At 41.3% G+C, this 24,508-nt stretch overlaps 1 protein-coding gene across 5 annotated transcripts in view; it reads right to left on the reverse strand.

Moving 5' to 3' along the window:
* Nucleotides 1–7,024: 7,024 nt before the first annotated feature.
* The window catches only part of DROSHA (drosha ribonuclease III), a 131,181-nt gene continuing 113,697 nt past the window's right edge, over nt 7,025–24,508 (reverse strand). For 4 of the 5 annotated variants that reach the window (XM_030813941.1, XM_030813939.1, XM_030813940.1 and 1 more), the window contains 6 exons: nt 16,441–16,582; nt 14,940–15,022; nt 14,746–14,849; nt 12,753–12,845; nt 11,560–11,606; nt 7,030–7,438 (listed from right to left, as the gene is read on the reverse strand). In XM_030813941.1, the coding sequence (XP_030669801.1) occupies nt 7,308–7,438; nt 11,560–11,606; nt 12,753–12,845; nt 14,746–14,849; nt 14,940–15,022; nt 16,441–16,582 (600 nt within the window). In that variant the 3' untranslated portion in view covers nt 7,030–7,307. Of the gene's footprint in view, nt 7,439–11,559; nt 11,607–12,752; nt 12,846–14,745; nt 14,850–14,939; nt 15,023–16,440; nt 16,583–24,508 lie in introns of all 5 variants that reach the window. The other variant, XM_030813937.1, reaches the window with a different exon arrangement.

A 24,508-nucleotide genomic window follows, 5' to 3' on the forward strand; every position in this document is an offset into this window, starting at 1 on the left:
GTTGGTGATTCAGCTTCATTTTTCTTAGCTCTTATTGAAACTGGACTTGCTCTGGTTTGAATGCTTCCCACATATCTCCCCTTTCCCTTTTACCAGAGGACCCTTAATCCTAGGGGTTGCAGAAGGATGAAGGTCCGTCTTCTGTAACTTCTTCATGCTGAATAGGGGCGATGATATTCCTAACTATTAGGGTCTCTTGTATTCAGGGTAGACAGGAGCTGAGTCAGAAAGCATTGGTCCGTTAAGCATCGTGACTCTGGTCAGTCTTCGTTCTATCTTCGCATTCAGATTCAACTGGCTCGTGGCTCATACTGGGGAACCCGATCCATGGTTGGGATTCATGGGTCCCTCCAGTCTCCTGTTCCATGGTCGTGCATATCTTGAGGGCACCCACATGGTTCGTTCATCTCCTGCAAAAACACAAGTATACCCTTACACACACCCCCACCCCCGTTAGTAAATCTACTGAAACAGAAGCAAAAACTTTTGTGGCTGTGGCCGGGAGGGCACTCATAATGAGAAACAGTCCCCTTCTAACAGAAGGCACAGGGAAAGCAAATTGAGGCTTAAAAGCAATCCTTAAACCTTCAATTCGCACTGTACAGGTGGGTCCACTAGATGCAGTGGCTCACAATAGATCTTCAGATGTTTGGTGGGCACCCACATAGGCACCTGATCGCCACCTGGAGAGACACAAGCAAATCCTCTTCCCCGTAAAATTATCTTTAGGCAGGGATCGGAGGAAGTAGACTCAGAGGTAAGGAGAATTTTGGGGCCTAACGGCTTCCTGATGTTTGATAGGTGTTCCCTCGGAAGTTGGGAATTCCCTTTCTCTCCATATTGCTGCGTGGGCATGGAGGACTAGGTAAGCATACTTAGAGTCTGTATACATATTTACCCTTTTTCCTTCTTCCACTTCTAGTGTATAATGGCCCCTGCTTTTGTTAGGATGTCTCTCCTTAACAAAGGAGTGGGGCTTTCAGGCATAATTAGAAAGGCACGTGAATAAAGTTCCCCAGTCACAACTTAGTAGCTGGGAGAAGTATCTAGTGACTGGCTGTCCTAGGACCCGTCGGATAGTGACAGATCTGGAGGACAGTTGTCCGGGACAGGAGAGTAAGACTGAGAAGGCTGCGCCAGTGTCCAGGAGACAGTTAACCTCCTGGCCCTCAATGGTCAGGCATACCTGGGGCTGTGTAAGGGTGATGGCATGGGCTGGCGCCTGCCCCAGGCACCCTCAGTCCTGCTGCTGGATCATCTGGTTAGTGGCTTCTGACTCAGAGGATCTTCGTCCCCTGAGGCAGTGGGCCTTCCAGTGATTCCCTTGACATAAGGGGCATGGACCAGGGGGTGGCTTGTTTCTATTCGGACAATCTTTTTTTAAAGTGTCCTTGTAGGCCGCACTGGAAGCAAGCCCTATTAGGTATTCAGTTTGCCCAGCCTTTCCCTTTTCCAGAGCCTCCAAAGTCTGCTTGCCTGAGGGCCATGACTAAAGAGGTGGCTTTTTTTTTTTATCCCGTTTGTCCCGTTCCACCTGCTCCTCCTGATCTCTATTATAAAAAACCGAGGTTGCAAGTTCAATAGGGTTTCTAAGTTTTGCTCCGGGCCTAAGGCGGACTTTTGAAGTTTTTTCTAATGTCTGCAGCTGACTGAGTGATAAACTTATCCTTTAAGATTAGTTGGCCTTCAATAGAGTCCGGTGACAGAGAGGTATGCTTCCTCAATGCCTCCCTTAGTCTCTCCAGAAAGGCAGTAGGATTTTCTTCCTTTCCCTGTGTTATAGTGAACATCATTGAATTATTCATAGCCTTCTTCCTAGTTTTCCTTAGTCCTTCTAGCACGCAAGTTAGCAAATGTCTGCGGCACCAATCTCCATGTTCTGATTCTGCGCCCCAATGAGGGTCTACACTGGGAACTGCCTGATGGCCTGTGGGGAATTGTTCTCTTTCTTCTGTTGTCATCCTATCATTAACCTGACTGAGATACCAGAGATCGCCAAACTCTCGGGCTGCAGTTATGGCGGCACTTCTCTCATTTGGGGTTAGTTCTGATTTAGCAGTAACATTATATCTCTCCATTTCAGATCAAAGGATTGTCCTAACCCTTGTAAAACAACAATATAGCCATCAGGGTTATCTGAGAATTTACCTAGGTCTGTTTTAATTTGCTTCAAGTCTGAGAGGGAAAAAGGTACATGCACTCTGGGCCGAATTCTCCAGAATACATCTTAGGGGCGTTTTTGCCTTGGGGGGAACGTTTCCCATCTGAAAAAAAGAACATAGGGACGCCAGCACCCCTAGTCATTTTCCGATGAGCATTAGTCCTAGAGCGTCCTCTATGGTCCTAATGCTTATTCCTTTCCAGGGTGCATAACCACCCATGGACCTCTGCTTATCGGATTAGTTACGCTCACCTGTTTTCCCTCCTTTCTTGACCACAAAGAAAGAGGTCCAGGCTGCTGGATTCTAGTGGTCATTTACTAGCGTGCCCAGCATTGCCTTTGCACTCAGAGGTGAGTTCTAGAGCTGGGTTGGGTTCCTGAGTATTTCGTAACAACCCGGCTGCCCCATCAAGATGTATTCCCATAAACAACAGTTCTTACGCCAATTCGTTTCAGAGGGTGTAAGTAACCTTTTGAGTCAGGATGGAGATAGTTTTTTGATTCTGTAAGTACTTTAAGGCTTGGCTGAGTGCAAACAGCTCGCATGTTTGGGCAGACCAATTATTAGCCAATTTTCCTAACTCCGCTTCTACAAGAGTTTCCCTATCAATTACTGAATACCTATTGTGGGTTTTTTGTTTTTTCAATCACCGGGAGGAACCATCTATGGTCCTGTCCTGAAGGGAGTTCCTGCTAGGTCTGGTCGGACCTTTGTATGGTAATTAAGATTTAAATCCCTCGTTAGGAAACCTGCTGGGTTAAGGGAATTTTCAGTGGTTAATGTTAAATCACCTTTTTCTAACAGAATAGCCCCACACTTTTAAGATTTTTGAGTAAGCTACCTTTTTGCTTTTATATAGATATATATATATATACTTAGTATAGCTCTGAACTGGTGAGGTGTGCTCACAGTGAGGTTTCCTCTAAAGGTTATTTTTCTACCGTCTGCTAGCAAAGCAGTTGCCGCTGCTACCAATGGAATGCATTTGGGCCATCTGCGGGTTACTGGGTGAAGGATTTTTGATAGGAAGGCTATGGGTTGTCAGTGGTCTCAGTGCTTTTGGGCTACACCCTTGTTTACACTAACAAGGTAGTATTGGAGTGTTATAGGGTCACGGAGAAGACCTTCAATTATAGGTTTTAAATTTACCCTGGCTTTTAAAGGAATAGGGTACACTTTTTTCTTTACTTGTAATATGTCTTTCTCCCTTGTAGATGGATTTTAGAAACACAGCGGAGGGACGTTTGCTGTCCTCCCTGCTGGATTATAGTTACGGGAAATTGCCACGCTTCAAGGTCTCCCTCGGCTCTAGCCTTTTGAATAGAATTTTGTATAGCACCACCAATTGCTCCAGGTTTTAGTGTTGCAACTACAGGAGCAGTGAGTTTTGTAGCTAATTCATCTTCTCGCCCATTAAGGGGGAGAGAGAGGAGGTGGCCTTCACTTAATTCAGCAGGTGGAGCCGACGGGCTAGTAAAACATATTTTTCAGTTTCCCTTTCTTTTAATTTCCTGTTTCCTGTTCCTCACATTCAGAATCTGTAGTGTTTTACACTCGTCCTTCCTCTTCCTTATCTGAATCTGCCTCATCTGTTTGAAATGGCTCAAGAGCTGCTTTTATTAGCGCCCACACTGACCAAACTGAGACTGGAATTTTTGCTCCATCTTTATACGTTTTTTAAAATCTCTGCCAATTCTCTTCCATTCCTCCAACTCCATAGTCCCTTGTTTTGGGAACCACGGGCAAAACCGCTTTACTGCACTAAGGAGTGAGTGATAAATTCTGAGTACTAACTTTCACTCCCCCTCTTCGTCATAAATGCCTGAAGAAATTTAAATAAGCAGAATGTCTGCTTTCACTTTGTCCCATTGTTATCCTGGTTCTTCTGAGTTCTCAGCTTTCCTGCTGAGCTTCTTTTAGACGTCCTCGGGTGTCCTTTGACCATACGTCCTCCACTTTCATACATTCTGGCATTCGTTCCTTCACCAGGGTCTTTGTCGCCCCAAGTTGAGCAGCCAGGAATGTTGGGGTGATCAGACCCAACACCAGGTTGTGGGGGCGATGAAGTTCGGCGGAGTCAAAGGATTGAGAAAAAGTTTAAGAGGGAAAGGTGGGACAGCAGAGGGGCCATTGCTATTGGGGAGGCTGTGAAGGCCCTGAGCTTTGGCAGCCCACGGTATTTATTGGTAATCCAACAAAGAAACAGGTGGTGAGAATGTGGTGGTCAAAAGGACACGTTGCATTAAGCATATGATTTACAGCTGTGATGGTTTAGCATTTATATAGAACATGTTCTGCTATTTGAGATAATGGGAATAGGAGCCTAGGAGCCTAGGATGGCTAGAAGCAAGGAGCCAGCAAGTCTAGACACATTCCAGAGGATATTATGCAAGCCCTGCCTCAGTTTCCCTCCCAACACTCAGCTTTTTCCCAACAGTTCGAGACCAGCCTGGCCAACATGGTGAAACCCCATCTCCACTAAAAATACAAAAATTAGCCAGGCGTGCTGGGCGCGGTGGCTCACGCTTGTAATCCCAGCACTTTGGGAGGCCGAGGCGGGCGGATCACGAGGTCAGGAGATCAAGACCACGGTGAAACCCCGTCTCTACTAAAAATACAAAAAATTAGCCAGGCGTGGTGGCGGGCGCCTGTAGTTCCAGCTACTCGGAGAGGCTGAGGCAGGAGAATGGCGTGAACCCGGGAGGCGGAGCTTGCAGTGAGCCGAGACTGCGCCACTGCACTCCAGCCTGGGCAACAGAGCAAGACTCCGTCTCAAAAAAAAAAAAAAAAAAAATTAGCCAGGCGTTGTGGTGCACACCTGTCATCCCAGCTACTTGGGAGGCTGAGGCAGAAGAATCGCTTCAACCCAGGAGGTGAACGTTGCAGTGAGCTGAGATCACGCCACTGCACTCCAGCCTGGGTGACAAACCAAGACTCCATCTCAAAAAAAAAAAAAGAAAACAAAGAAAAAGAAATGAGCTCTCTTCTCCCTCCTCACTTGTCTCCTGGCATCACTGGTGGGGAGGAAGGGCATCAGGACAAGCTTTTTTAAAGGCACCACATTACATTTTTATGATTAGCAAATGAAGACATCCTGGAGAGGTATCTCTCTCTCCAATGTGTGTGTGTGTGTTTGTGTGTGTGTGTGTATACACACCCTCAAAAAGGTATGTGGCAGCACTGTCTATGACAATAAATTGCTTACAACCTACACATCTTTGATGAGATTGGTTAATATATCTACCATTGGCATATAAGATGTGTATTACTATGCAGCCATCAACAACTATATTATGTAAACGTGAATTCGACGCCCAAAGATATTCATATTTTAAAAAGTTAGAAAGGCTATGGAAACCATATATATGGTATCCTGTTGTTAAAACACATGAATGCATGTGTGTATTTACAAAGACAGTCCAACAGGACATAAAAATTATCTGGGTGATGTAATCATGAGTGATTTATTTATCTTTCTGCTTATGCTTTCTACTTTTTCCATAATAGTTCCTAAGCAACATTTGTTTCTTTCTCCTGCTAATAAAAGTAATATATTTTTCAATTTTTATTATTTTTATTTTTTTGAGACTGAGTCTTGCTCTATCACCCAGGCTGGAGTGCAGTGGCGCAATCTTGGCTCACTGCAACCTCTGCCTCCGGGGTTCAAGCAATTCTCGTGCCTTAGCCTCCAGAGTAGCTGGGATTACAGGCGCCCGCCACCATGCCTGGCTAATTTTTGTACTTTTAGTAGAGCTGGGGTTCCACCATGTTGGCCAGGCTGGTCTCGAACTCCTGACCTACAGTGATCTGCCTGCCTCAGCCTCCCAAAGGGCTGGGATTACAGGTATGAGCCACCGTGCCTGGCCCATTTTTCAAATTTTTGACAATACATAGGTAATATTTAATAGTTATTTATATAAGAAACACTCCCAGATACCTGAAGCGTTCACTTCCTCTCCTCTTTCCCATCTTAAATGATACCCTTTTAGGGAGAACTCCTCAAACACCTCATTGAAAACTGCACCCACAAGTTCCTGCTTTATTTCTTGCCACTGGGCTCTTGGTCTGTTGTGGGTATACTTGCACTAGCACCCAAGCTCCGCGAGGACCCGGGGTTTTGTTTGTTCTGTTCACTGCTATAGCCCCAAAGGCTAGAACAGTGTCTGATACATAGGAAGCACTCACTATATATTTGCTGAAATGATGAATGAAACAGATTTGTTTTACAAAGAAGTTTTGCCTTTATTAATAAGAAACCAGTGATGTTTAGTTTTGAATAACTTTAAAAAATGTCATGTCTTTTAATGTCACGTTAGCCTTTTACTGCAGGGCCCACTTAGGCTGATAAAAGCCACGAACCCTCCTCTTCCTGCTCCCCATGCCCTCTCAAATCTCAAACACACACAGAAAATTGAATATAGTTTTGGGAGGTTTTGACTTCCCTGAAGTCTGTTCATTAACTTCTTAAAGGTTCCACTAACCCCAGGGTGAGAGCACTTGGTTTAAAGTGTGGCCTGGCTTAGAATCATGATTTCTCTCCTATTCTAATGATTCAAAGAATCTATGTGACTTGAATATCAGTCTTTCCCCTTCTCCCATTAGCCAATTAATTGTTAAACTGATTCCTTCTACAAAACATTCACTACTTAGAGAGAGGTAAGTTCAATATTTGCAGCTGATAACTTAATGAACAGCCACCAGATGAAAGCTGAACAATCTACTTAAAAATCCAGAGATTTGAAAAAGGATAGATGTTACTACAGGATAGTCAAAATGTCTAGTAAAGTCAATTTTGTACTTGTCAATTGAAAGTCTAGGGTCACAATCTGGGACAGAGATGGAAAAACAGGATCTATTCCACATAGAATATGCTTCTTGAATTTTATTATTTAAAGAGCAAAATAAAAGGAAGTAATGCACATTCACCAAAGTCGTTTTCCATTAAATAGAAGAAAAATCTAATACTTTGTAATAAAGACCATCCAGCTAAAAACAGATCATTAAAACAACAATAGCGATTTGACTCTGTATTTTATTTCAATGAGTACACTTCATTCATTGTCCGTAGGAAAACTAGGCTAGGTCTCAATAGACAACAGTCACAGTTACTGAGCAAGTAAATACTCCACACTTGCATGCCCTCCTTTATTTCTTGACATCTTCAGTCTCATCTGGCTCTCTCTCTTGATGCTCTCTTTCCCACCTCATTTCTTTTAACTCTTGTCTGTACTTCCGTTCGATGAACCGCTTCTGATGGGCCATCTGGGGAAAATTATCTGACACAAGGAAATATATTTTATATTTAATGAAGGATAGCCACTAGTGCAAAGAATGATGCAACTAAACATATGCACATACAAATATGCGTGACTATGAAATGTGTATAATTGTATTTTATAAGGCACAAGATAGAAAACTGTTTTCTTCCCTTATTCTTTCATCACTCAAAAACATATTGGAAGTCTGGATGAGTGCCCCTGATTGTAAATTTCAGTATCTGATGTGAACTTGGGTATAGCAGGCACCAAACATACAGAAATGTCAAAACACAGACGTGTGGCTTGGGAATGTTACCAAGCAGGTGCTTTAGCATCACTCTCCTAGCAACAGGTGACTTTCTGGGAGAGATGAAAGGATACAGTAAAATGGAGTCACAGTTTTTGAAAAGCTCAAACTAAAAACTTCAAACAAATGATATTATCACACCATTATTTACCAAGAATTAAAGATTCAGAAAAGAGCAAAGAAAGATCAGGTGGACAAAAAGGGGCCACGTTCTAAGTAAGTCATTATGTCTGATAATTAATTTTTAGGTTTGTGATGACAGGCCCAAAGCTGTATTTGCAAAAGTAACTCAAGCAGAAAACTTATTGGGTTAAAGCAGACACATAACCTCATGTTTCAAACACATGAAGAATCCAAGATGTGGGCAAGCATGGCATGCTTGGCGGCAAGTTCATTTATTTGCTTTAATGACAATGCGTAATGAAGTGGATCTACATATACAGCAGGCCCCTCATCAGTGATCTCGCTCTCCATGGTTTCATTTACCCGTGATCAACCATGGGCCAAAAATAGGTGGATAATGTACAATAAGATATTCTAAGAGAGAGAGAAGGCACAGCATACAATCAAGAGTACATTCACACAACTTTCATTACAGTATATTATTGTTCAATTTTATTTAATTATTGTTAATCTCTTTCTGTGCCTGATTTGTAAATTAAATTTCCTCTTTCAATTAAATTTTGCATGTGTAGGAAAAAATACAATCTATATAATGTTCAGTTTTATCTGCAGTTTTAGGCATCCACTGGGGTCAGGTATCCCCCATGGATAAGGGGAGACAACTGTATAATAGAACCTAAATTCTTTTTTCCCTCTTAATTATATAGTATACCATCCTTACACCAGGTTGAAGAAGGGACAGGGTGCTAGGAAAAGCATCTGAAAGACAGGTGGGGAATCAGCAAAGACCTGGTATGTCTGGGGGTCAGAGATTGATTTTGTTTATTTATTTATTTAGAGATGAAGTCTCGCTGGAATGCAGTCTCTCAGCTCACGGCAGCCTCTGCCTCCCAGGGTCAAGCAATTCTCTGCCTCTACCTCCCAAGTAGCTGGAATTACAGGCGTGTGCCACCACAACCGGCTAATTTTTGTATTTTTAGTCGAGATGGGGTTTCGCCATGTTGGCCAGGCTGGTCTCAAACTCCTGGCCTCCTGCCTCGGCCTCCCAAAGTGCTGGGATTAAAGGCATGAGCCACCGTGCCCGGCCCAGAGATTGATTTTAAACAAAAGAAGAACATGACATCTGTATTTTGGAAATAAAACAGTATTAAAATCCTATTCCTGAACTGATCAAATTGATTCCTTATGTAGGTTTCAAATATAACTACATTTTTCAAAAATAAACAAATCCCACTAAGTTAGCTGTAAAGCAAGTTTCTACAAAATGAACTCTATTTCCAGAATAAACTCTACTGTAAAATCAAATTTGCATTTGAAAAACACAATTCACATTTAACTATTGATAAAACTTTTACAGCCCTTTTCCTATGAAGTTGTACTACATATATATGCAATGTGAATGTGTATATACATACATAAATACATATATATACACACACACATACACCTAGACACTTGAACATTTAAAATCATTTCTCTACTCACTGGGAAAGTAGAATATAGGTATGTATTTATGGGTATACTTTTTTCACTTATTCTAGTACAAGCATTTTCCCATATCATTAGTTTTTAAAACCATTACTTTAATGGATACATTTGGATATAGCAAGGGTTGGTAAACTACTATCCACAGGCCAAATACAGCTATCTATCTGTTTTTATAAATACAATTTTATTGACAGACAGATACACCCATTAAATAGACACATCCATTAGTTTGCACACTATCCAGGCCAGTGGGCTACAGTGGCAGAGCTGGAGAATTGCGACAGAGATTGTATGGTCTGGGACGTCTAAAATGCCCTTTACAGAAAATGTTTCCTAGCCCCTGGGATATACCACAATTTATTAAACATTTTCCTACTCTAAAACACATAGTTTTTATCTGCTATTATAAATCAAGTTGTCATGATTCTCATGGTATAAACTTTTTTTGGCGGGGAGGGGAAGAGACAGGGTCTCACTCAGTTGCCCAGGCTGGAGTGCAGTGGCATGATCATAGCTCACTGCAGCCTCAAACCCCTGGGCTCAAGTGATCCTCTGGCCTCAGCCTTCCAAGTAGCTAGCACTACAAGTACATGCCACCAAGCCTGGCTAATGGTTTTGTTTGTTTTTTGTTTGTTTTTTTTAATTTTGTCTTCCACCTTGGCCTACCAAGGGTATGAATTTCTTTAAGGAACTGCTACATACTGCCAAATTGCTTTCCAGTAGTTTAAACAACTCACTCCTACCAGTATGGATATGCAGGCCTGTCTCAGAGTAGGTGATCTCTCCAGTACTGTTTTATAGTTGAAAACAAACAAAAAATGGAATCTCACTTTTATTTCACTCTGATTGCAAATTTATATGTACAATGGATGATGTTCCTAATAGCCAACTTAAACTCTCAGTGAAGAATCCATGGATGCTGGACCCTGGCAGTATCAGCGTCTGCTCCCACTAAACTCCCTGTCCCTGAACAGGAAACTTTGCTGATTTCCACTTGGCTCTTGGCCTGCTTGCCTTTCCTGGAATCTCTCCCACGCCTGAGGATTCTGGGCCTCTTCACTTTTAGCTTCCCACACTTTGCTGTCTCCTGCCTCATTTAGCGGGGTACTTGAAGCATAATAGAATTGCACTGTCATGTTGTGCCCACAGGTTCTGCTGTGCAGCACAATAGACCTCAGAAGAAAAATCCCTTGCACTTAAGCCTTCAGTTTACAAAAGACTATGCAGTTTCCTGCAAGGTCAATCATGTAATTGAAGTTTCTTCAACCCACGCATCCCACTCCTGGAAACCTATTCCACAGAACTAAAATGCACCAATATATAACATTTATTGGTGATGATTTAAAAAAAAAATGTCCACCAATAACAAAAAGGCTGAATAAAATATAGCACACCTATAGCAGGAAATATTATGCAGCCACTAAGAATGAATTGGAGCTGTTTTCTATAATCTGCAGGGCTGCTCATGATACATTATTGAGCAAAAAAAGAAAGGTGCAGAGAAGTATGTAATAACAGCCCATTTAATAAAACAACGGCCAAAACAAAAAAGAAAAAACCTTCACACGTATACTTTTCTGTTACAAGATTTTAGAGAACACAGAAATGTATGAAAGAAAACACAGGCTGGGCACAGTGGCTCATGCCTGTAATCCCAGCACTTTGGGAGGCCGAGGTGGGTGGATCATCTGAGGTTAGGAGTTCAAGACCAGCCTGACCAATATGGTGAAACCCCATCTCTACTACAAATACAAAAAAATTAGCCGGGTGTGGTAGGAGGCTCCTGTAATCCCAGCTGCTAGGGAGGCTGAGGCAGGAGAATCACCTGACACCTGAACCCGGGAAGCAGAGGTTGCAGTGAGCCGAGATAGCACCACTGCACTCCAGCCTGGGCAGTAAGAGCGAAACTCCATCTCAAAAAAAAAAAAAAAAAAGAAAGAAAACACAGTAGGCTGTTCACACAGATCACCCGCGCTGAGATTAGGACTCTAAGCAAAAAAGGAAAATGCAAATCAAAAAGCACTCAGGAACACTTTTATTTTTAAATATAAGCCCATTTTAGCATGTCTCACATTCTACTATATTCTCTGTGTAAAGAATAATTCTGAAGAAAACAAGATCACATTTTATCAGTACTTACCATTTTTCTCCTTCCTCATTTCCTTTCCATAAAACACTCATTACATTATGAACATAATTATAGAAAAAAAAATAGGCTTACATTTTTCAAGCGCATCCATTGCTGCTCCCATTTCCGCTTGCTGAATACTATTAAATAAAAGTAAGATATACTTTAATTTCAAGATTCTTTTTTTTTTTTTTTTTTTTTTTCAAAAATGCAAGGTATGGCTACAAATTTTTCAGGCTGATTTTCACATTTGGTGCATAAAATCTCCTCTGATTACTTACACTGTCACACACTGAACTGCACAGATAGGAATATACACAAGAGCATGCAGAAATGTCATTGATTTGCACAAAGCCTCCTTAAGTTATTCACTCCACACTTTAATACTGCGATAAAATGCCTTCCATTTATGTTAGGTCTGAAGTATTTCATACTTAAGTTTGAATACCCTCACTGTAAAGTTTAAAGAGGAAAAGAATAAAAAAAAATATATAGACAGGTTTCAAATCATTTCTCAGTTTAAGATACAGACTGGAGAGTTCAAAGAAAGGTGATAATATACATAATTCTTTTCACTCAAAGATGCTAGCATTTCCATACAGCTCAGGTGAGTAGTAGTAAATCAAATGTCTAACAGAGCTGGACACAGTGAACTCATACCTAAAATCCCAGCACTTTGGGAGGCTGAGGGGGGACGGGTACCACTTGAGGTCAGAAGTTCGAGACCAGCTTGGCCAACATGGTGAAACCCTGTCTCTACTAAAAATACAAAAATTAGTGGGCATGGTGGCACGTGCCTGTAATCCTAGCTTTTCGGGTGGCCGAGGCACAAGTAGAGGTTGCAGTGAATGGAGATCACGCCACTGTACCCCAGACTGGGTGACAAAGTGAGACTCTATCTCCAAAAAAAAAAAAAAAAAAAGTTTAATGGTCGTGTCATGTGCGACATGACGACATGACACATCTTACACGCACAGCTTGCATCAAAGCGCGCTCTGCTGGGTAACTAAAACTAGGCAGACCTTCTTACCAGGTAATGTGGTTTTCTCAAGATAGCTAAAGCCCCCTTACACAATGGTATTCCCACGGTCCAGGGCTGATTCAGGGCTTGGCTTTGAGACAATTAATGTGGGGACATTAATCCCTGGAATTCACTTTGCTACTACTCTTAAACATTTTATTCTCTGAGTTAAAAAAGACAGATGATTGAGTTTGGAGATACCAGCTAGGGAATTAGACACACAGGATGTTCATTCAAAGCAATTCCAGGTATTCTCTTCTCATACCTTGGTCCTTTCCCACAGCCTATTCTTTCTCCCTTGAAATAAACAGCCACAGTGTAGGTTCGGGCATGGGATGGGCCCACTGTCTGCAGAGTCCTGAAAGGGAAAGGAAAGAACATTTATTATGGTAAAGTGTTATTTGTCATGGTTACTATGTAACTATGAGGAAAATCATGTACTTACTGCCTAGACAGAGTTAAGTAAAATAACAGGAAATGTGAAAATGGCAGAAAGGTAAAAAGAGTTAAGTTTTTGATTTGCTAATCCGACAAATATCAAGAGCGTTTGAAATAGAAATTTTTAAAAATTCTGCATTGCATTTTAATATTTCTTCCCAAAGTAATATAAATAACATCAAAAGGCTAACAGTGAAGGGTAAAATATTTTTAAAGAATTTCTAAGTGTACATATTCACAAACTTTTTTCATGAAAAGTTATGAGCTCAATCACCAAAAAAACAAAGCTCCAGGTACTAGGGATTTTAATGACATGGTGCAGATTTCAAATGCAGTAAAACTGATAACTTCATGGAAAAGGGAAATTAAAAGTAGCCAACAAAGATAATGGAATGAACATAGTAATCTTAAAAACAAAACATGTAAAACAACCCCATGATCTTGATAAAATGAGCAAACTCATCTTGCACTTTCATTTGGGGGATTTATGAGGAGGGAGCATAGCAATTTCCTTTGTGTTCATACGCTCCATGGGATGAATGTGCACGAGTGGCTTCTTGAAGGTAGTACTTATTACAGTAATCATGCCTGTGCTATGGAAAGTTTAGCATCCTCATTTTATTTATTGAACCTTAATTATCACTCTGATGAGGAAATGCTATGAGCCTTTCATAGAATACAGTTTGGATATTCATTATGCTTATTAGGCACATAATAAAGTAGTATTTCTAAACATTTGGGGCTTTTTTCCCCCAATAAATAAAGGAAATATTGTTTAGCAGTGACAGCTTCTTGGCGTAATTTATAGTAGCTTGCTGTGGGGTGACTCAACCTCTTCTCCTGGCCTTAGTTTTTCTTTAGCAAAAAGGCCTATAAAGTGTTGTGACTGTTAAATAAAAACATGCGAAAGGATTGAAAATTCCCAACTGCCAGTCTTATGTTTTTCCTTGTGTATTTTGAAATTTGAGAAAGTCCAATGGGGAGCTTTTACTCCATACAGAACACACACCGTGTGTGCTTGCAACCGTGTATGCATCCACATGGGGTGAAACAGTTTTGAAACAATCTTTACACGTCCTTAAAATCACGTACCCAGACAATACCTTGAGATGCAACCCACCTATTTCAATAATCCTTTCATTTTGTAATTCCACTTTGAAAGCATCTTCTTAATCAACCTATGTGTGTCTCAAGATAATTACTCTACTTCAGAGCTGAACCTCCTGTTTTCATCAAAACGGGTATTAAGTGGTGTGGTGACCCATTACTCACCTACATTCCTTTTTAATGACTTTTGGCTACCACTCAAAGGATAAAGATATTCAAAGTACATGATGGCTTTTGATACACATTCTGAGAAGAAAAGTTCCAAGTTGAAGCCAATAGGGGTTCAGGGAAAGTGCAGAGAGGTACCCAAATATTGCTACAAATAATCATACATGATCTCATCTAGAGGCACAGCCCAGCAGAAGTTACAAGCAAGAAGACAAATATAAAAATGTATATAAAAACCACTGAATCCAAATTTTCTTTTTGATCTCATAATGTTAGTTTGTCTCCCTCCCAGGCAGTAGTTCACAGAGATTTTTAGAAATGGGAGAGAACATAGAGATAATGGAGTGGGACCCACTTATTACAGCTAAGACTAAGAGCCCCAGTGAGTTTCCCTGTGGGGTCCAAAGTCACACTAACAGCCAAGAAGTCTCAATCCCGGGCTCCTGTCATGATCACCCCACAATGACTCATTCTTCAAGGCACATGGAAAGTCAATTTTAGGCATGCTGGATCCAATCAATGGCCTGCAGGCAGCAAGTACTTACTTGTACAGAGGAATGTCTGGCTCTTTTCCTTCTGTCCTAAGTGTCAAGCAACACTGCTGAAGCTGGGATTTGGGGTCATTCCAATCCTGATTCAAAATGAACTCCTGTGGAAGTCCCCAAAAACTATTTAGTAACGGGTTCTGGACTCACCAAACATAAAGCAGACCACTAATTCAAACTTTATATGAGCTTACTTTCAATCGTGGAAAGAAGCAGACATTCATGAAAGTATGAACATATTCCAAATCCTTATCAATGTACAGCGCTGCAATAAATGCTGGGGAAAAAAGAATACTTTACAATAAACCACAGTCACTGCCATCTATCAGAAAGAGTAAGAGACCTAGACTTTTAGGCAAAATTTTAGTAATAGTTTCAACTTCCAGGCCCTCTTTATTTTTTAGCGCTACCATTTCATCTTCCCCCACTTTTTATCATTAATATCAGAAGTAGCAAGAGATGTGTAAGATGCAAATCATAGACCACAAAGACCAAACTGCATTTAGCTAAGGGCTAAATGAATAGCTTAAAAGGTACACAGAATGCCGCTGTATATCAGGGAAAAAATGCTACCTGAGCACCCAACCCTGTTCACATCAAATAAGTCAAAATACTACTTGAAGATTAGATATGATGCCAGAATACGCACATTCTTGGGTCTTGCCATTTTCAACACCAATCCTGAGGTCCCCTGTTTTTAAGGATTCTATGTTAAATTTAATGAACAGGAATGGGGTAATTTATAGATTCAATCTGCCCAAAAAGAGAAAAACTTAATACTGATCTTAATAACAACAATATGTCAAATTTTGCATTAATAAATGGTGACCCCCTAGGATGACTTCATTTAAAGGCACCTTGACAAAGCAAACAAATGGTGCATTTTCAAAAGAAATAAAAACAGCTTTCATTGAGCTAAAAAAAAAAGTGAGAATGATCTCTCAGTTTAATTTTTATGTGATTTTCATCTTTAAATTACTTTTCTTTCATTGAAAAAGAAGTTCTTTTAAGTTCCTTAGTCAGAATGGCTTTGCACTTTGTAAATAAGCTGGTTTTGCATGGTAGACTTTGATACTTGAATATAATTCCCATTGTCAAAAATACCGTAACATTCAAAAAAAAAAGTTCTAAGGCTCAGTGAACGGCCCACTTATTTTGAAGTACTACAAACAATACAACTATGTGTATAATCCTTTCGTTAACTATAATAGGATTATTTACAATGCTACCGGACCGTATCGGAAACTGCAAAAGATGACATTTGTCCGCAGAGCTTTGCACTCATTCAAAACAATGAGTAATAGTTTTAGTATTTAGTGAATAAATTACCCTTCTTTCTTCTGTGCCCCTATATGAAGGCTGCTGGGTGGCAAAAAGGCTCTGATTTACAACAACTGATCTTCATATTCTATTAGTGTTTCACACAAAGGGATGTGGTAACTGAGTGTTAGGATGGAGGGGTATGTGTTGGGGGTACCACTGAAGATAGATTGAACATAAAAGTTCATTATTCACATGTCTTAGTTTCAAATTATTTTCCTTCAGAAAAGCTTTGGTAAAAAGCATAAATGAAAATTAAAATAGCAAACAAGGTTTCTTTAGCCAGAACATAATATAATGAGGAGGAGGACAAATACGGTTACTTGGACTTAAACTCTGAACCTGAAGGTTGAGAGAAAAGTGTGTGGCACTCACATTCCAAAAGGTCCGCCAAGGTCTTGGTGCGAAGTGCCACAGGCCTCTTGGTCTTGTCGTTGGTTATGGCGTACTCCTGCATGCCCAGCTCCTCCGCTACCTTGGCCTGAGTTCTATTATTCACCAAAGAGCTTCGCAACAACTGCCCAAAAGGAATGGGGGTACATTGAGAACACATTTCACTTTTGACCTCTCTTATTCCTGGGTTGGACCCAACGAGCCTGAGAGGATCTCACTGACAGGGACACCAAAATAAGTGAGGTCTAAGTCCTCAACCGTCACCCAGATGACAGTGATATGTTCCATGCCCGGATACCTTCTCCTTAATAACGTACTCCACTCTACTATCCTGTATTTTTACCTTACTGACATAAATGGCTCATTTACTTCTTTAGGAGCACTGGGGCAGGGCTGTGGCAGGGGAGGGGGGATATATAATATGATTTAAGGTCATAGCTTCTAATAAGTTTAATGCTACTAAATGAGGAAGCATTAAGAGTTTTAAAAATCAATTTTATTAAAGTGTAACTTATATTCAATAAAATGCACCCATTTTCAGTGCACAGTTAGATGAGTTTTGAAAAACATGTACATTATTATCACTCCAAACAAATTCCCAGCATCTCCACGCAGTGAATCCTTCCCAACCCCTGACCAGGCAAACTCGGCATGCTTTCTGTCACTGTACATTAATTTTAAAGGATTTTTTTTTAAAGTCTAAAATAAGCTTCAAGTTTCATGGCACTGATGCTAATTTTGATATTATAGGACTTAAGTGAGGTTTAAGTAAATATTATGAAAATATTTAAATTATTTATTTACATTTTTACTTTTATTATTATTTTAAAGATTTATGGTATCTAGCTTGAGTCTCAGTTTTTCATACCGATATCCTTTTTTTTTGAGACAGGCTCTTGCTCTGTTGCCTAGGCTGGAGTGCAGTGCGCACCATCTTGGCTCACTGCAACTTCCACCTTCTGGACTCAAGCTATCCTCCCACCTCAGCCTCCTGAGTAGCTGTGACTATAGGCGCCTGCCATCATGCCCAGCTAATTTTTGTATCTTTTGTAGAGACAGGGTTTCACCATGTTGCCTAGGCTGGTCTCGAACTCCAGAGCTCAAGTGATCCACCCACCTTGACCTTCCAAAGTGTTGGGATTACAGGCGTGAGCCACTGTGCCCGGCCCACACTGGTACCCTTTGTCTCTAATCAAATTAAAATATAATTTTCATACTTCAACTTCAGGAATTCAAAACAAAAATTTCTACTAGGAATTTCAGCAGACAGCTAAGAGTCCTCCAAGAATTTCCAACTAGTAACACTATACGCTGCATGAAAATTATGCAATGAATTCATTATAGAAGTGTCCATAAAACAAGTATGGTTTAGGCATTTAACACTCATTAACCACTCACTAGGGAAGAGGAGAGGAGGACAGCTGGGAGCAAGTAGGTACGTACAAAGATGGGAACTCACCAAACAAAAATGGAACATAATCATCCCTGATCTCTAAGATTTGGGAGAATAATGCATCTACAACTGCAACTTTTCTTAGAATACATATAACAAATTCTTGGTCTATTAAAAAACTTCCTGCTAAGAAACATTCCTGAAAACAGGGACGAGGAGCAGGAAGCAGCTGTGAGTTGTGCTGGTATTCCACTCCCTGCTGTTCCATGTCACACTTTCTTTATTAGATGCAAGTTTTATGCTCTGTGGCTCCATGGTGTCAACAGAGCTTATGAAAATCAAGATTTATTCTTAGTGTCTGATAGTGAATCCTTGACAATAGATAAATAAGAAACAATATGTTCTTAATTTGTCTGACAATGATTCATGAAGCAGAAATATAACTTGATCTTCATAAGCCATGCTTGCTGTTGAATTTCAGACTATTATTCTTTGCCTGTCTCTGCTTTCTTCCCTCCTCCTATCTCCCCCTTAGCCCCATCTTTTTTTCAATGTAGAGTTTCACTAAAATTAACATCCACAGAGGAGCTCAAAATTAAAAGGCTAGCATGTAACATTAATAGAAGACCCAACCAATAAGGAGCCCATTAGCCTAAGATCTTGTAATTATGGAAGAAATGAGCTGAAAGTGATATATCTTTTTTGGTTTGGATTTCAAATGGGGATGGGGAGCTTTCCTAAAGTAGAGGCTGTAGGGGAATAGGATGGCTACTGTGGGAACAAGGCTATGCTGAATAAGTTGCGTCCTCTCCGAATATATGCTTTCAGCATGGGAAGAAAACTCTTTAAGCCGTGTATATGGAATGTTCATGCCTCAGATACAAGCCCGACGCACACATGAGCACACACGAATTATGACACATCACTGGCGGCCAGGCCCCACCTGCCACCTTCCAGCGTTGGGGCCCCTCACTCAGTACTATACAGTAATGCTGTCTGACGGGGAAGGAGGAAAGCAGTGAGGATGGAATCAGAAGTGCTTCCAGTTTTATTTCAGACAAGCCCTGACAGGTCTTAAAGCAGAAGGGTGGCCAATAATAAGTGAGATCTGTAAGTTCTTGCCAAAAACCCAGAGCCTGAACCAAAAGTCAGTGGGGGAGAAGGAAGCTATACATCATCCATATTCTCATCGTCAGTTTAAATTTAGAAAATGAGTTTAAATTTAGAAAATGAGTTGAAAAGAGAGAAGACCTTGCTCTTTACCTAGACTAGAAAGTCTGAATGGCAGTTCTCTAAATGACAACTTTCAACCTTGTCCTTTGCTGAACTCTACTTCATAATGAATCATGTTATTTGCCAGAGAACACGACCCAGGGGTATCAGCAGGAAGGAAAACCTGAGGTTACAGCAGTTCAGTGCACCAGTGGTGCAGACCAATTACATGCCAGGCCCTGTGCTGACAGCTGAAGATCCTGAGAGGAGCAACGTGCTGCTGCTGCCCTCAGGAACTGACACCCTCCTTGGAAGCCACGTGCAGACTGGCTGTTGCAATGCACTGTGGTGGCTGCAGTGCCAGCACAGAGACTGCAGATACACGCAGGTGCTCCTCTAGACCTCAGCCTTCCAGGGAGGCCTCCTGGAGGAGGGCTGACATTTAAGTAAAAGCATTTCAGGGCCTCATTTACCTGGCTGTAACACCAGAATCATAAGGTGCTTCTGAGAAGCTGTTGCCCAGGCTTCTTTCAAGAACCAACGAAGCAACATTTCTGGAGATTTAACTTTTGAAAAGATTTATGTAGGTGGATTCTGATGAACACAGAATCAGAACTGAAAAAGACTGAGTCAGCCAGTGAGAGAAGGGTGGGAAATGGTTTCCAAGGAAGAGAGAGCAGCTATGGCAAATGCAAGGAGCCATTACACAGCAAGGTGACCGCTGAGTGGACCTGGAGGGGAAATCAGAGCCAAGTGAGGAGAGCTGATGCAGTAAGGCTGGCAGATGATGTAAAGAAGCCTGCACTTTCCTGTAGGGGAAGAGGAATCCCAAAAGGTATCAAATGGGGGCAGTTGTGAGGTAATTTCTTTTTATTTTAGAAAGATTGTTTTGGCAGAAGGATTTAAATGGGGGCAAGACATGAAGTTGAAAAGCCTGTAGATGGTGATGTTATAAATTACTATTTTACAAAGAGGAAATATCTATTTATATATTTTAGTGGAAATCTAGAAAATAAACATTAAGCACCCAATTGAGCAGAAGACACTTATCAGACTATTTTGCAAACAATGCCTTGCGTTAGAGATAGCAAAAAGCAAAAGCTTTCGCACCAAGTTACCTGGGTTCAAATTGTGGCTCTGGCACTTCCTAGCTAAGTGACCCTGTCTAAGTTATTAAATCTCTCTAAGCCTCAGTTTCCTCATCTATAAAATGGAGAATGTAGTACCTGGCTCTCAGGCTTGTTTTGAGAATTAGAGTGAATGACATATAATCTAACTACAATGACTGGCATATGATAAACACAACAGAAATGTTAGCTGTTGCTGTGTTATCCACAACAGCATCATCATAACTCAACAAAATACGTTTGCTCTTCAGTTATGGGAAAAAGGTTCTAGAAAATTCTAAGAATTCCTCTGAATTTGTTTTCAATGTAAAATGTTTTGGATACCTGTCCTGTCCACTCACTGTCCTCAAAATTCCCCATTTTACCAGGTGCTAACCTGTCCTCAACAACTTTAAAAAAAATACTTCCAGAAAGACAGAGTTTAATTTGAAATCACCAGAAATGACTAAGAAGACTATAATTAAAGCTCTCTGTAAACCTGAGGAAAGGATTGCTGAATTCCTGGTGCAATGTCAGAGACCAATGTAAATATCCCAGATCTCAAACTCTGGTATTGAGAATCCAGGATGTTTTCTATCATCCCAGCATAGCAGTCTTTCATCATTACTTTAAACTTTCATAAGAAAAAGATTTATTCGTTTAAATAAAACATACATATTGACAATCTTCCTTCAAGTATCCTATTTCACTCTTGAATCTAAAGAGAAAAACCACAGCTGGGGGATGAGCTACCAAAGAGGGCCACCTAGTGTAAAATAAGCAGACTGTGATTTATTATTTTGAGGGCTTAATATAAGAACACGGGGTGAAAGCAGAATATACTATTGAAAGTGACAGTGATATGCCACACAGGTCTATTATACCAAGAGTGGTCGCCAGATGGTCTCCATTTCCCGTGATAACTAAAGAAAAGGTACATAAATGCTAGCAGGCAAATACAGGTCAGATACAAAGAGCCAAATTATGTCAGTGACAGAAATCCTCAAACAGGAGGCTGTGGAATCTATCTTCTCAACGAGATCTTTTAGATAAAATACCTGTTTGTCTGAATGATTTATGCTCAGTGCTGTGTGGAAGCAGCAGGGCAGGATTAGATCACTGGTTCTTGAGCTTTTTATCTGTAATCCTTGCTCTCTTTCCCATTTTCCCAAATCATTAAAAACAAAAAAAACTGTAGGTTCATCACCACTACAGTGCATGCCACCATTGGGTACGGTGCCTTGAACACAGTAGGCATGGAGATTAGCAACTATTTTTAGCAAAGAGTGAAGGCTAACAAAGAAGAATGATACAGAGGAGAAAACTCCTATGGCTTAAGATTTCCAAGGGTTACATGACAGGCATCCTGGCCTGTGTAAACACTTTCTTTGAGGCGTTCTCACAATTTATACCTTGACCCTACTGCATACACCAACCTAAAAACTAAAAACTTCAGCATATGAAACAGAACTTCTTCCCCCCATAACCCAATGCAAACTCGGTTATCCTAGAACAATTGGATAAGCCTAACACTCCTTCCCGAGTAAGCCTTTTTGAATAGCCAACTTACAGAACAGAATGTTTTTCTCCATCAGCATTCAAAACTTGAAAGCCATATTACATTTGCTCAATTGTCCTTATTCCCTTTAAGTGTGCAAGGGAACGGCTCAAAGCTAATTAATGCCTCCCAATGTGAATTACTGTAGCTGTGTGCTCTTTAATCACAATAATGAATCATTTGCCATCCCCCAACCAATGCAACTGCAATAAGTAATCCTCTCCAAATTTTAAATTAATTTTAATCCTTAGACACTCATAAGTAAGCCTTCCGCTTCTTCCCTTATATATAAAGCAACAGTCCACTTCCCTCCAGTGCCACTGCCTCTTCCCTCTTGACTTAGCTGACTGCACAATTGTCACTCTTCTATTTATTTAGCAAAGATGTACTGAGGGCCTATCATATGCCAGGCACTGCTGAGCATACAGTGATGAACAAAAACCTGCTCTCAAAGAACTTCTAGTCTATTGGGGTAGGCAAACTGAGGTAAAGGCCAGGAAGGAAAACAACACAGAATTTTGATTGGGGGGTGGGGATGGGTAAGGGTGGTCAGGGAGAGTTTCCCGCATCCAGAAGTCACACCAGAAAGGACATCTAAAGGAAGAATAGAAGATACCAGGCACATAAAAGTAAGGGCTAGAACAGAACAGCTTCCAGGGGGAGGAAGAGCATACACAAAGGCCTGCTGGCAGGAGGAGGCCTGGAGAAATGCAAATAGCAGCTCAGTGCAGAGGTGCAGAGCGAGAAAAAGAGCCTGTGGTATGAGGCTGGGCAGGCGGGCAAGGCCAGACCACCCAGGGCTTTGCCTGTTCTTTAGAAACTATCTGAAGAGCAACTGTAGAGAGTTAAGCTGGGATAGGATGATCATTCAGTCAAAGCATACTTGCTGAGCACTGATATGCCAGGTACTTCCCAGGGACCAAGGAATCAGGAACGGAAAAAACAAACAAAAACTCTGGCCTTCATGGAGTTTACACTCTGATCAGAGAAGACAGATAGTAAACAAGTACATTACATACTATATGCTAAGGAGGAAAAAGACATGAGAGGTTCCAGGCTGAGGGGGTGTGCTAGTGACAAGGGGAAGCGGTTGCCTATTTATTCAGGGTAGGTTAAGGAAGCCCTTATTGATAAGATGACATCTGAACAGAGACCTGAAGGAGGTGAGCGATTTGGCCGTATAGGTTACCAGGAGAACAATACTGCAGCCAGATAAAATGCACCACAAAGGCCCTGAGGCAAGGGCTTGCTTAGTGTCCTACAGGAACTGGCATACAGGCCAATGTTAAGAGTCTTTTGAAACAGTCAGAGACAGGGAGCCAGTTCATATAAGGTGACTGTAACAACACTGTCTTTTACTCTTGAGATGGGAAGGTTTGGGAGGTTTTGTGCAGAAGAGGAATCTGGCTTCTCTTTAAAAATGATCCCCTAGATGTGCTGAAAACTGACTGGGGCGCGGGGGATGAATCAGTTGGGAGGTTATGGCTAATAATCTGGACTACAGTGGCTCAGACCGGGTGATAACAGTAAAAGTGGTCAGAATCTACACAGAACTTAAACAAATTTACAAGAAAAGGAAAGGGAAAAGGCCAGAGACACAAATTAGGAAGTAGTGTAAAGATGTATTCAAAGCCATGAGACAGACAGAATGAGATCACTTACGGAGCAGAAGTTGACAGAGAGGAGGTCTGACGACTGAGAACTGGGCCACTCCAATGTTAAGAGGTGGGGAGAGGAAAAGAAACAACCAAAGGGGACTGAAGATGAATGGCTGGTGTCGTCACAGTGTAGTCACTGTAGATGAAAGGCCAGTGTAGATTTGTTGTGAAGAGACTCCTTTGACTGCAGCATGTAAAATGGATTGGGCAGGGGCATGAGTTGACATAGGAAGACCAGGGTAGGAAGCTGCAAAAATGACTTCACAAAGGCCTGGGATCTGGGCCTCTTGAAGGATTTCTGCCTGAGAGGCTGTCCATCTCTCAGACAGAGTTCAAAAATGCCTGTAAGAATGGCAAAGGCAGGCTTTTCATATATTAGGATACATCCAGGAGACACCTGGGGACTCCAGGAGCCCACTCCTCTCACAGGAAGATGCTGCATTGCCTTATGTTTTGCATGAACACAACCTTCAGATTCCTATCCTTTGCAATTTAATAAACGTCACTCCTTTCAACTGGGTCTCTATCAATCACACTGTAACTGTGTGTGTGTGTGTGTGTGTGTGTGTGTGTCACAGACAGAGAGAGAGAGAGAGGGAGACAGAGAAAGACACACACACAGAGAGAGAGAGAGAGAGACAGACAGAGAGAGGAGAGTCTTGCTCTGTTGCCCAGCCTGGAGTGCAGTGGTGCAACCATAGCTCCTGGGCTCAAGCGATCCTCCCACTTCAGCCTCCCAAGTAACTGGGGCTACAAATGCATGCCACTCTACCAAGCTAGTTTTTTATTTTATTGTAGAGATGGAGTCTCATTATGTTGCACAGGCTGGTCTTAAACTCCTGGGCTCAAGCAATCCTCCCAGGTTGGCCTCCCAAAGTGCTGGGATTACAGGCATGAGCCACCATACCTGGCCCTTATAACGTATTGATAGTTATACAGAAATTAAACTGCAGTGGTCCAGGTGAGTAAGGCAGGTAGGGAGGATGTGAGTGACAGAAAAAAGGTCATAAGGAAGAGGATAAATTCAAGAAATACTCGAGGAGTAACACTGTCAGGGCTTGTGAATGGACTGGGATATAGAAAAGGGAGATAGAGAGAGGCATTCAAGATGTCTCCTAGGTTT

This window comes from Nomascus leucogenys, chromosome 6, assembly GCF_006542625.1.
Source record: "Nomascus leucogenys isolate Asia chromosome 6, Asia_NLE_v1, whole genome shotgun sequence".
NCBI lineage: Eukaryota > Metazoa > Chordata > Mammalia > Primates > Hylobatidae > Nomascus > Nomascus leucogenys.